The following is a 13212-nucleotide window of genomic DNA, read 5'->3' on the forward strand; positions in this document are numbered from 1 at the left end:
TTAGGAACAGGAGAATGATGAATGTTCTGGGCATTGCAATGAAAACAATAAATTGGTTGAATCACCTCACTTTTGTTTTCCCTGTCCCCTTCTTCCAGTAGAAATATATGAATCTGGTAACATTGAAAGAGCAAATCTGTCTCCACCCAAATGAAATATTAAACTTACGTAGAAATGTAAAAAAACTTTTTCTTTTGGTAGCTACATATATTATGCTTTGATTATCTTTTTCAGATAGTCATCTTGATTTTAATTTGCTTTTCATTCTTACTTGTTGCAGGAGTGTAGGTTGTACAGTTGTTGAAATGCTCACTGAGAAGCCACCCTGGGCAGAATTTGAAGCAATGGCTGCCATTTTTAAAATTGCCACACAGCCTACCAATCCCCAGCTGCCACCTCACGTCTCAGACCACGGTCGGGATTTTCTAAAGCGGATATTTATTGAGGCTAAGTTGCGACCATCTGCAGATGAACTGCTGAGACATACATTTGCACATTATCACTGATGGCCTGCCTCAATCCCTCTCACCTACTGCATTTTTTACTGCACTTTTTTTTATACAGAGTTGAAAAAAGACAAGGGAGAAGTTATTTCTCTTGATTCTTTCTTTCATATAAAATTGTTAAGATCTCTCTGCATATTTAGAATGCAGATTTTTCCCATTTAGAATCTCCTTTGTTTAAGTAATGTACTGATGTGGTTTGCATAAAGCACTTTAGTACATATTCATTCCTTATTTAAGGGGGTAAAGAATTTATTTGGACCATCAGGAATCATGTATAAGGTTTCCCCCATCTCTATTCCCTGGCAAGCACTGCTAATTAATTCCCAAGGCTGGGAAGGTATACATGTCACTAGCAGATTCAGAAAAACAGTATATATCTAGTGGTTGCAGTGTATAAATAAATAACAAAGAATTCTCAATTATATTTGAGCTTTGAAATAAGTTTCATCTGTGATTCTGGAAATTTATTTAGAAGCTAGAATCTCAGGTTGCTGAGCAAGGTACATTTTGGAAAATAAACCATCATATTAGCACAAAAATGTAAACCAAATAAGTGTTTTCTGCTTTGAAGATAAGAATCCTGTTGTTTAATAGTGCTAGTGCATTAATGTTGTATATCCAGAATCAGAGATAAACAGATTGCTGTAGTATCAGACTTTTCTAAAGTTAAAAACATGTCCACATATCATGCAACAGACTGATTTCCAGGGTTAGAAACAGTTGATCTGTTAGGAATCTCTAATGGGTAGAATGAAGTTTATTTCATGCAACATAATTCTGTTCATATTCATTATGAATACATTTCATATTGTTTCTCCTGTCCCAATTACTCTTCTGGTTCCCTAAAATATTTTATAAGGTCCAGGTTTTTTCTCTACTCTTGAGTTTTATCATAAAGTACTTAAGGTAGAAAGGACAACGGTGTCAAAATATAGTTTCTCCTGTTGCTGAACTGAATTCTGTGTCTGAGATACATATTTTATTTATCAAATGTCATTTGCATAATCTGATTAACTTGCATTGTGTTGACTGTATAGAATTAGCTTTGTGGGTTGCAAATGCTTTATTAATTTGCATTGAAAAAGCAAGTTTGGTGGAATGAGATCTGGAAGCTCCCATGTGTATCTATACCATATAATTCAGTTCCAACTGAAGATGAAGGAATATGTAATACAGAAAGAAAAAAAAGTATTTTTTCTGTCCCAATTGGTTTTCTTATTTATTTATTTAGATGTTTTACTTTGATTTAAATAATAATAAAGGAATAATCAGACTTGGGATTATTATCCCAATTGTTTCAACCTACATTGGACATCTTAATACAATAGAATGCAATATCATGAGAAACTCTAGAATGTGTGCTTGCTGATTGTCCTTTTAGGATATGTATATCACCAAACAGTAAAAGTAACTGGACAATGGGAAAGATGCTTCCATTTTCCAGAAGTGGTGTTGCTAAACATTACTATTAGTTGTTTCCTAGGCTTTCTGAAAAATGTCTAAAGGAAGTCAAATTATATGAAGATAATAGATACCATAATGATGCTATTAAACCTGACCAATATTTACATATAAAACATAAGTTACATAAGTATGAATCATAAATCACCTATACAACAACATAAAGCTGTATACGTGATTTATGATTCATACTTACGTAATGCTCCTGGCACCTTAATCATGACTTGGTAACCTGAGTTTACAGTCTTTATTTACTGTTAAGTTCAGATAGATAAAGTCTGTACTTCTGGAAAGCATCTCGTAGATATACTGGATAGAAGTAGGCAGCCCTGATCCATAGACATTCCCCAACTAAAATGTAATTTCAACAGCAGATCACCAATAAATAGAAATGTATTTTTTCCATTTTTTTAATAGAACTAGGGAAATCTTTTAAACTTAATATCCCAAAACCAACAACCACCAAAGAATTGTACAACTGATAATCCTAGTGTTATACATTTTGGTGTTGTTCCTGCCCTGTTGATTGCAGCACTAAGCTGCAGCCATTAAATATGGCTTTTGTTGGAAGTTGACCATACGTTGTTAACAGCAGATGGAACATTGCTTATGCATTAGTCTATAGTTGTGACAGAATTTAAATTGGAAAAGCAAATGTGGATTGAACAAAATTGACAGCTAACCCACTAAAAGAACAATACAACCCATTAATTGATTTGTTTTCTAAGGGTCTTGTTTCTGTAAGGGTTATTTTTCTATAGGTGTGCTTAAAATTTACAGTAACATGTAAAAAGGAATCATCATTGTCATGACTCCTTTCCTGGAACCCTTCAGTCTGTTATGGTTCTGTACAGAGCTGTGGTATCCTACATGTGAATATAGGCTGTCTTTTCCTGGTGCCTGTAAGGAAGCTCTGTAAGATTCTGAATTTGCTAAACTTCCATCAAGCTATAGCTATGCAAATTATGTAAAACATAAAAATGTGCATCACTTGGTCCCAAGTAGACTAAAAGGAGACACCACAAGAAAAGTCCTCCTCCCACCTTTACCAAGTTGTATATTTAACAGGGCTTTGAAATGTTCAAAATCTAGCATTCAGACAATCATTGCAGCCTCTGAGTGACCTCTGAACAGCGCTGTTGCACCAATTCAAAATTGTTGAATGAAAATATTTGCTCATGTAGACAATTTTGAAGACCAGGTTTAATGAACCTTCCACTTATTTTAGAAGGTAGTGTCTAAAGCAACAATTCTACATGCATTAAGGAATGAGTTACATTGAATGCAGTGATACTTTTTTTTTTCTTAGCAAATATACATAGGATTAAGCTGTTGGATTTTTTTTCTCCAAATCTGAGATAGAGCCTTAAATTATTTTTTTGCAGGGAGATAGGAATCAAACTCCAGAAATTTCTAGCTTAAATGGCAATACTAATCAGCTGTACTTTAAAACAAAAATTTACAAAGTCCTGTTTCAGCTGTAAAACATGAACTTGATACTGTTGGAATAAAATCACTGGCTGCCTCTCCTTGCTCTTTCACTATGTAAATAACAGCCTGTTTATGGTGCTTTTCTGCTATAATTTGATCTCACTTGGATCGGCTTTATCCCACCATGCCTTTTTGGAGTTTAGGAGCTTGAGAAGCTTAGGACAGTGAATTGTTATACTAGGGGCAGTGATGGTGATGGGCTCAGCATGCCAAAAATTCAGAAAATGCCAACATTGATTTTGCTGGCATTTCACACTTTCCCCCCTCCCCTAGTCAAAGGGGCCTCTCTTGACTCTCCTCACCCTATGGAAGACACATGAGAGAGTCCTGCTCTTGGGAGGGCCTCTGCAGTCTTAGAAAAGAATCACATGAGCCTTGTCAAGCATTCTTGTGTGATTTTCTGAGGCTCCAGAGGCCCTCCAAGAGCAGGGCCCTTTTACACAACTCCTAGAGGGTCTGGAGGCCTGGTATATCACCAAAAATGACATGGCATGTCATAGGTGAGCTACCGCTGTACTAAGGTCTTTTAGGAGTTTGGAACCATGCTAACCTGATCAGTAGCAGGTCTCATGTCCATGTGATGTATGATACTGTGATAACATCTGGGACAGGAAAAATATAATTATGTAGACAGTGTTGATTTTCCTCTTGTCCCTGATTTGGGGTGTGAAATAATGTTTTTATACAAAATAGTAAATGCTGACATCAATTGAACTTTGGGGAAGGCTTGTTTCTTTTGACAAGTTATTAAACAAATGCATAAGAATAGCTCATTAATTTGTGAATCCCCAAAAGAGAGAAGGAATGTGAAATTTGCAAACCTCTGAAGTTCTAAAAAAGTAATAAAGTCCTTAAAATGGTTGTAATTCTATGGAGTAGACAAGTATGAGAGCACTCAGTATTATGTGAAGGAGTAAAAAAAACCCTATTATTTGGCTTAAATTCATGCAGAACAAGAAATGTAAGAGTGAAACAATACATTTTGCTAATAAATTAGAAAAAAACCAGAAATTTAGGGAATTAGAATTTAATATATTCTGAACAGGAGTAATTTTGTGATCAAGTTTTTTGAATATGGATGACTGTAGGAGTTGCTTTAGGTAAAAATTTGGTGATAGAGTAGCCCTTTGCCTTTCTAAAGTTATGTGCAATTTAAAATATATTCCTTATCAAAATACTTGAGGGATTTTGGTTATAAGATTTATTTTGCTGGGTATATTTTTACATATAATTTCTATACAGAACAATTTACAGTGACCCCAAACCTATATTTTAAATGTGTTTATATTTGAAGTAGCATGGGATATTTCTGTCCATGCTATTTTTATTCTAGGGAGCAAAAGATACACTAGGGACCCAGAAAATGCAGATCACATTTCCATTTTATTTTGTGCTTTGTTTAAACATTTGCATAACTTTAGTCTGGGTACTTCTATTACCAAAAGGTAATTATGTGATGTTCAAAGATAATGTCTAGTGCAGGTTAAGAATTAAAAAAAACTTGTAATGTCCAAAGAAGTATCTTGAAAATAGGAAGAGTCCAAAATTGTAGATAACACGCCCAGATTGCAGGGCACATCCCTAGTGTAGCTGAGAGAGAAAAAGAGAGAGAGAGACAGACAGCAGAGTAAGGCTGATAGCTGTTTGTGCCTTCTTTCAATATTGTGTCTTGACAATGACAATATAAAAGTGCTTTTAAAAAAAGATGGATAAAGTAAATTCCCAAACACTTCTAATATCAGCTATAATAGAGGGAGGTAGCTCAATTGCTAATGGTTTACCTCTAAGCAACAAGTTGAATGGGTCAGTCTCTAGCAATTTGGCATGTAATTATTGAAGTATAAGTCCATGTTTGGTATGAATTTGTAATTAAAGTTTACAAAACAAAACAAAAACCATAGTGATTGACAGAAAGCTTGCTGTTACAATTCAGGCCAAATTTTGATCATTTTCATTACATTTTCCTTGGACTTCATCAAATGAGGCTGGAAACAGCTTATGTGATTATAGGCAAAAGTCTAACTAGAGACTTTTAATAAGTATATCAATTTAGCTAGAAAGAAAACACTAATATAAAAATACTTATGTTTCTGAATATCTAAGGTGATATTTAGAATCCTTCAAAGCTTGCCAGTACAAATTGTGTCTTTTGACAGTGATTTGTAGCCTATTATTTTTTAGTCTTAGAATTAGCCATATACAAGACCATCAAACAAAAGCTTGTAAATGACTGCTTTCTCATGAAGACTAACAATATTTCAAAGTCTATATATTCTTTATATTAAATAATTATGAGAAAATGGTATGGGAATATGTCACATTCAAATAATTATGAGAAAATGAAACTGGAAACACTAAAGGGAAAATTGATATCCCTCAGAGCTGAGTAGACATAAGCTATATATAGCACATAACCATGTCTTTGTCTTAAAAATGAAGACAAATGTGGCTTTTCTGCTACATAAAAATAATTCAGTATATTATTTTTCAGCCCTTTTGTGCAAGATTTAATCTGTATCCAACTGCATTAGAAATCATTGCCAAAACTGCATTATGGTTCAAACCCAGCTATGAAGCATAACTAAGATTCAGAAAGAAAAAAATGCAGGGTCATACTTAGATGCTATGCTTCTGGGTACAATCCTGAATGATTGTGCCAATCATAAATCCAAATATTCATTTATTTCTTTCCATGTATGACATGGGGCACCCATCAGAGGAGATCTTGCAGCAGTAGCACCCGAGCAGCCACAGATACTCATAGCACGCAACAGGCATTTTTCTAAACCACAAATTAAATTAAACATTGTAATGTGGTGAATTTATTTGTATTTTATATCTTGAAGCCTGATATTTTAGAAAGCCTAATTCTAAAAAAAAGATCATGATAGTCTCCCTGGAGAAATCTTAATTTTTAGCATAAGCGTTACTCTTTAATTTTTAAGAAGTATATGGGTTACACACAGTGGATTAAAATGTTCTTGTTGTACTAACAAAGCATTCAAAGACATCTGAGTGCCTTTATCTTTATGCCTTAAAGTTTATTTTCTTAGCATATTGATTACAGAAAAAGTTCAAATTACATAAGAACACTTACTAAGTAGCATAATTGTTTCCCTTTTTTAAAATTAACTAGGGAGTATTTATAACAATTTTTTAGATAACCATATATGGACTTTCAAGCCTTGCTTTTAAAAATACTGATAGCATTTTAAACCTTTATCCAAGTATGTCATTAGTTTTAAACTAAGCTGTTAAAAATATTCCAAGTTCACTAATTTCAAATGGAGATGTTAATAGCACTTAAACTTAGATATGATTATATTCTTTATTCTTAACCTAGAACTGGTAAATTCTGCAACATGAAAGTTCTATGTACGTGCAAATTATTTAATTCTAGAATAATCAGCAGCTCAAGTGAACTGAAAATGATTTTAGTGGTACTTTCTTTTAAGAAAGTATTTGCTTAAAGCAAGTGACAGTATTGGTTCTGAATAGGAAAATCAGATGTGATTTCAAATAAGGTATTTGTATTCTATTAATGCCATGTAGCTTTAACAAGGACAAATCTTGTTCCTGCCATTGTCCAGATTTAATGTAGAATTCAGTAATACTTTCAACCAAGTTTGCAGCAGTGTCTGACATTTAAGGAAATTGGTCAAAAAATTCTAATATATTTATTGAATTTTTTTAAAAAAAAATATTTGAAATATATTGCATCTATAGAGAATTACAGACTTTTATGTTGAATGTATATCTCTAAGGTGAGGGTTTTTTTAAAGCAAAAGTATTACTATCAACATACCAGTACAGTTTTGTTTGTGTACTTATTATGTATATGTTAGCAAATTACTGAAAACCAAAGCTTTTATACTCCTTAGGTACAGCCAAAAGCACTATTTGTTTAGTTTAGTGGCTGTTAGCAACTTTCCTGTGATTTCTAAGTTGTGCTGGATATATTTATTACTATGGCTGTCCCAGAGACACATGCAATCCAAGTGGCTCCTTAAGCAGTAATATTTTTGAAGGTGCTAGTGAAGTAGCACATAATCCTACAATTATACACACCATGCTTTGGGGTATTTAAATGTGTTCTGGGATCATAAAATGCAGTCTTTTTGGAATCCAAGCCTTAACAATCCCCGGTACTACTGGTTATACTATTTTGGGAGCTTGAGCTAACTCTAGTTCAGTGTTTCCCAAACTTGACAATTTTAAGGCATGTGGACTTCAACTCCCAGAATTCCACAGCCAGCAATGCTGGCTGTGGAATTCTGGGAGTTGAAGTCCTCATGCCTTACAATTGTCAAGTTTGGGAAACACTGCTCTAGTTCAATGTTAAATACACAGATTCCAATTGAAACAGGAGAGAGAGATGATCTGGTACAGAATGTAAAGTAAATCTATCCCTTAAGGGAAATTGAAGGTACTTATCCAAAATCTAGCTTTATGAGGAAAGTAGAAAAATTAGCTCAGAATGAAAAATGCTGCAATTATAATATAAACTAAAAATTCATCTGAAGCCTTTAAAAAAAAAGAAATATTTTTAATGAATTTAAACATTGGCTTAAATATATTGTATTTGTCATTAGCCTTTGAATTGTGGTGTTAGATTCTATAATGGATATATTGAGTATATCCTAAAAATACCCACTGTTAGATTGTACTTGCTATCAGAATAATCATTGGTTTCATCATCTCTAGGGCAAATTATTCTCATAGCATCCATTGTACTAATCAGACCTTTGGACATATTCTGTAGCAGCTAGTGAAGACCATTGGCATTTGGAGGGTTTTGCTATGAGGGAGAGGTATACTTGAATGGTGCAATATTCACACAGCTGTGATCATGCTGATTCCCCTTTGATCATGTGAAAATAGTCATACAGCTGCAGAAAAATGTGCACCTGGCAAATGATCCTGTATACGAGCACAGCAATTCTATTTTAATGATTATAATTACAAAATGAAATGGAAATGTTGCAGACTATATCAACCATGAAACTGAGCATTTGGCTTATGCGGAAGGAATTTTGAATGCAAGATATGTGTCTAAGCAAGTGTGTTAATTATAATAATGATTTTCCAAATCTCCCAGTCTTAAATTGGAAAACAAATTCTCTTTAGTGAAAGAAATCTAATAAACAGCCCTTATAATACTCCTTTTAGCATACGGTATGCTGCATTAGTAAGAAGAAAGATTACTAACTGTGAGGATAATTATCTAAACCTCAGCATCTTATAAGAGAGGCTGGAGCCAGGTTCTTTGTCAGGCTGTACAGTAAAGTCAGTTACTTAATAGATGGATAGTAGTTGAAACCAAATGGAAATTTTTAAAAAATCCCATATAGAACAGTATTTTGTCACAGATCAAGAGAACATATCTTGACCACTTGATAGCAATTTCACAAACTTTGTAGACATGAGAAAGTATGATTTTACTTCATTTCTGTGTGCATAGCTTCTGACCTCGATGTCACATTTAAGGCAAAAATCCAATGTGGGTCAGAAGTTTGCTTTTATTGTTAATTTGGGTTTAACAATGTGCATAATATGTGATTATTGCTGTGGCAAAGAATGTGAAATGACTTTAAATGTATTTCTTTGAGAGGAACAAAAAAACTGATTCACAGACATGGGGAGATTATGCCTAGATTCCTAAATGGGGAAGGGGTTGGATTAAATGATCTCCAAAGTCTCTTCCTCTTTTCTTTGATTTGATTTCTTTCTCCAATAACATTTTACCATATTCTACCTGACCTTGTTCTTGAGGAGTCCCTGTTTTGAAGGTCTGTTTTTGAGGGGACACAAGGGCTGCAGCATAAGAAGAAAGTGGGAGTGTCTTCCTTTGTGAACCAGATGTCTCTGATTGACCTGACAAATAAACCAGGCATAAAAGGTCAAATTGTAGGGAATTTACAATAAATAGAGAATATTGGCCTAGTATCAAAGTCCTTTTAAGATTATACAGGGTAAACATTAAAGTTTTCATTCAAGTACTTTACATTTTTCATTTAGATTGTTTTTGGCCATTAGTTTATTTATTTTGCTGATTTTAAATTTTGCTATATTTTTCCTAGAGAATATTTATTCTAAAAGACAATTTATCTTTAAAAATAAATTATGTATTTTGTTTCTCATTCTTCCCCTTTCCCTCCTGTGTGTGGGCATCACACATTATAGCTAGATTAAAGTGGGTTAAAGATGGATTGTAGTTTTCATCTTAAGTATTTCTATACTATCTTTCCCCCTTAGTATAAATAATCAAATATTCCATTCTGAAAATAAGTTTACAACTTAAGGGGAAAAGGAGACTTAGTATAATGAGCCAAAGTATTCCTTGTGCCATAGCAAATTAAAACATTGCACATACTCAGTCTCATCATTCCAAACAATTTAGAGCCATAGTCACTTTGGTGTTTTAGGACAATGAACTTTTAAAGACATGCAAGCAAGTGAGCAAACCTGAGATTTCACAGCTACTGGAATCTTAGCAGCATTTTTATTTTGAAAGTGCAAACTTTTCATATCTCAGATAAGAATGTACATAGCAAACCTATTACATTCCTTTGGGAATAGGTGGGGAATTATATAAATGCTCTCAAATACAGGGTTTTTTTTCTCCTATTTCTCCTCTTACTAAATAAGTAAACACAGAAAAGCTAATAATTTCTCCAACGGTGTTTCATTGTGACATATTCAAACTTAAACGATTGACTTACAAGGGAGAGGTGGTTTATATTACTGGTGTTAACAGTCTGCTATGGGGTACAGTTAGAATTTACTTTCCTAAGATGTTTATTGAGTTTTTATTCTGAGAAACCTCAGAAATGAAGTGGTGTCAATAATGGGAATATTCAGAGTTAACTTGTTTAGAATTATTCAATTTTATTAACTTCACATATCATCTATCCCCATGCAACCCCACACTTGTATGCACATGTGCACCCAACAGGTACATAATCAGATTTTTTTTTCCAAAAAATAATTCTTTGTTTTGAAACAGGGTCTAAAAGCTTAATTTTACATTGCTTGCTTTTTGTATGATTGTTTTGCTAATATCACCAGTTTAAAACTTGATACTTTTAACTGTAAAAAAGAAATAGATTGCCACAATTATGATACGTTCATACTATCATACCTCTAGCAAGTGTCACTATATATGAGGAAGTCAGTGGCAGACTCATTTTTCAAAAAGCTATGAATAATAATATATAAATCTTATCCTTTTGATCTAATGTACATTTTTATGCAGCTGTCAAATTCTCTATTTAATCCCTTTATTTCTTTAAATGTTTTTACTCTGTTTGAATGCTGGGCACAGTTTGTAATGTATGTACACAATGGTATTTTTTTCTATCGATGTTGACTTTTGCACATTTTTTGAAAATGTTTAATTTGTACACTGATTTAATACTCTGACCAACTGTTATGGAGTGTATGCAGAAACGTATGTGTGCAATGTACTACTGTCTTGAATGTATGAGGATTTTCTAATTCAGTATAAATGTATGTCAACTTCTGGCTTTATCTTGGTTGAGGAACTCAGGACATTAATGTTGCTTACTAGTTCCCCATTGTAGATCTAATCCAGCAACTTGGTTGCATCTAAGCAGCTTTGTCTCTCTCTTTCACACATGCATGCACACTGACATGCACACAAATAATTCCATTTGTGAACAGGGATTTCCCAGCTCACTTCATACTATTGAATATACCAGTCAAATATTGGCAATAGTTTGCAACATAATTGGTTTAAAATAGCAATTAACTGAGTTTTCTCTTTCCTATCTTTAATGTAAGTCTTTTCACATTCAGTTTTGAGTATTTGACCATTATTTGAGTGGAAAATTGGCCAAATGCCAAATTGTTTCACCTGTGTGTGACGAGAGTGCATGCAAACTTTTCAGAAGTATGAAGCAACTAAGGAAACACTGCTTACATGAAACTTCATGCACTCATCAAAGCCTCTGTAAACTTTGGGTTGTGGCAAAGAAGTCTCACTTTCAAAAAATAAGGTATACAAAAATACCTTCTATGTACTGTGTTTTCTCTTTCCGACAGACTCCACAGATTCATTTCTACATTTTTAAATCTTTTTTTAAAGGTACTGCATTTAGTTAGATAAATATATAAAAGCTTTGAAAGATAATTTACTAGATAAATATATTTTCAGCTGGCTGATGTTCAGAAAATATTTTTTTAATTTTTGTTTTTAACCATTCAAAATGTATTTGTATTTCCAGAATTGGACATGAATTGTATATTAAAACACTCTGGCTGGACAATGGTTTGGTTTGTCTTGTAAGGATTGTCTCTGTCTCTCTTTCTGTCCCTCTGTGTGTCCCCCTTCCCCCCCCCTCTCATTTTTTAAAAAAACCTGAAAAGTGTTTCCTTGATACGAAGAATAGTAATACTGCTCTGCAAAGCTGAAAGCAATCTTTGAATTTATAGCTGCTTGAAAAAATTGAGACACATAACCAGTCTTAGAAAAGTCAGATGATGTTTTTATTGCCTATTCCCTTTTGTTACAATGAATGTTATGTCTCCTGGATCTGGGAAAATTAAAGCATATTGAGGGTACTAGCAGAATGCCAATGTTTAAGTTGACAACCTAGTTTTGAAAGGATCTTTGTATTAATGATTAAGATGTACCAACTGTAAGGTTGTGAAATAGAGCATTGGGGATATCAAGAATTGACATAAAACTGGTATTCTTTTTTTTTTAAAGAGTGTAGTAATGGCCTGGTATGGTGTGGTTTGTTCCATTGTTCATGCACATTAGGACTTTGTTATAGTGCTTGTACAAAATGTATAATTTTTAATTTTTTAAAAAAATACGTATTTATCCATTATTTTCCTGCTGGTAAGTGGCATTTTATTTTGGGGTCTTTATCAAATATAAAGTAAGCCATGCTTTATTATCTTGTGTTTGACCAAATTACTTTGTTTTATGAAATGTGTATATTGCTTGTACACATCTTCATTCAGAACGATTGTGCATGAGGACCTGCAAGAATTAATACAAGAAAGATTTTTTTTCCTTCCATGTTATTTCATTCTGGAAAGATTATGGTGCAAAGGTATACTGGATGTAACCTTATGAGCTTATGGAATGACTATAGATAATGGCACTTTTAAGTGTTAATAAAACAAATATTTATTTCCAATGTGTGTGTTCTATTTCAAAAAGTGTCTTAATAATATTTAGCACTTATATAATGCTTCCATATACTGACTATAGTTTATACATATTTCAACAATTTTTATAACAGTCTTGCAGATTAAGTTGCTTGCAGGTGGAAAGTTGCAATTCAGAACGGATTATAAACACGGATTTTGAATAAACTTCTGCTTCCAAAGTGAGATCCTATAGAAATTGACATGGCCATAAATTTCACTGACTCCAATTTGTCATACTTGGGTTTTAAATTACAGTCTCATTCCTTTAATAAATATACTACACTATTCATTTAATATAGCACTTCTGTATACAATTTATAAAGTGTTTTGATGATTTTAATGTGTGTAATATTAAAACAACTATTTATGCAGGTAGGCCTTGAGTTACGACCAGTGGTTTTATAACCACTTGGAATTATGAAGGCCTCTGAATGGGTGCTTTATAGCACAACTATTGTAAAATGTCACAACATTCCCCCCTCCACCCGTGGTAACATAACTGCATATCAAGTGCTTAGCTGGTTGCAACATCCCGCAGTCACATGACTGCAGTTTGTGACTTTTTTGCTGG

The 13212-nt window shown here is 33.4% G+C and overlaps 1 protein-coding gene across 1 annotated transcript in view; it reads left to right on the plus strand.

The window, feature by feature from the left end:
- The window catches only part of MAP3K2 (mitogen-activated protein kinase kinase kinase 2), a 55058-nt gene extending 42430 nt beyond the window's left edge, over positions 1-12628 (plus strand). The window contains exon 17 of the mRNA XM_039321891.1: positions 281-12628. Coding sequence (XP_039177825.1) covers positions 281-506 — 226 coding nt within the window. The 3' untranslated portion in view covers positions 507-12628. The remainder of the gene's footprint in view (positions 1-280) is intronic.
- Positions 12629-13212: the final 584 nt, after the last annotated feature.

This window comes from Crotalus tigris, unplaced genomic scaffold (assembly GCF_016545835.1).
Source record: "Crotalus tigris isolate CLP2741 ecotype Arizona unplaced genomic scaffold, ASM1654583v1 scf7180000023829.5930981, whole genome shotgun sequence".
Lineage (NCBI taxonomy): Eukaryota > Metazoa > Chordata > Lepidosauria > Squamata > Viperidae > Crotalus > Crotalus tigris.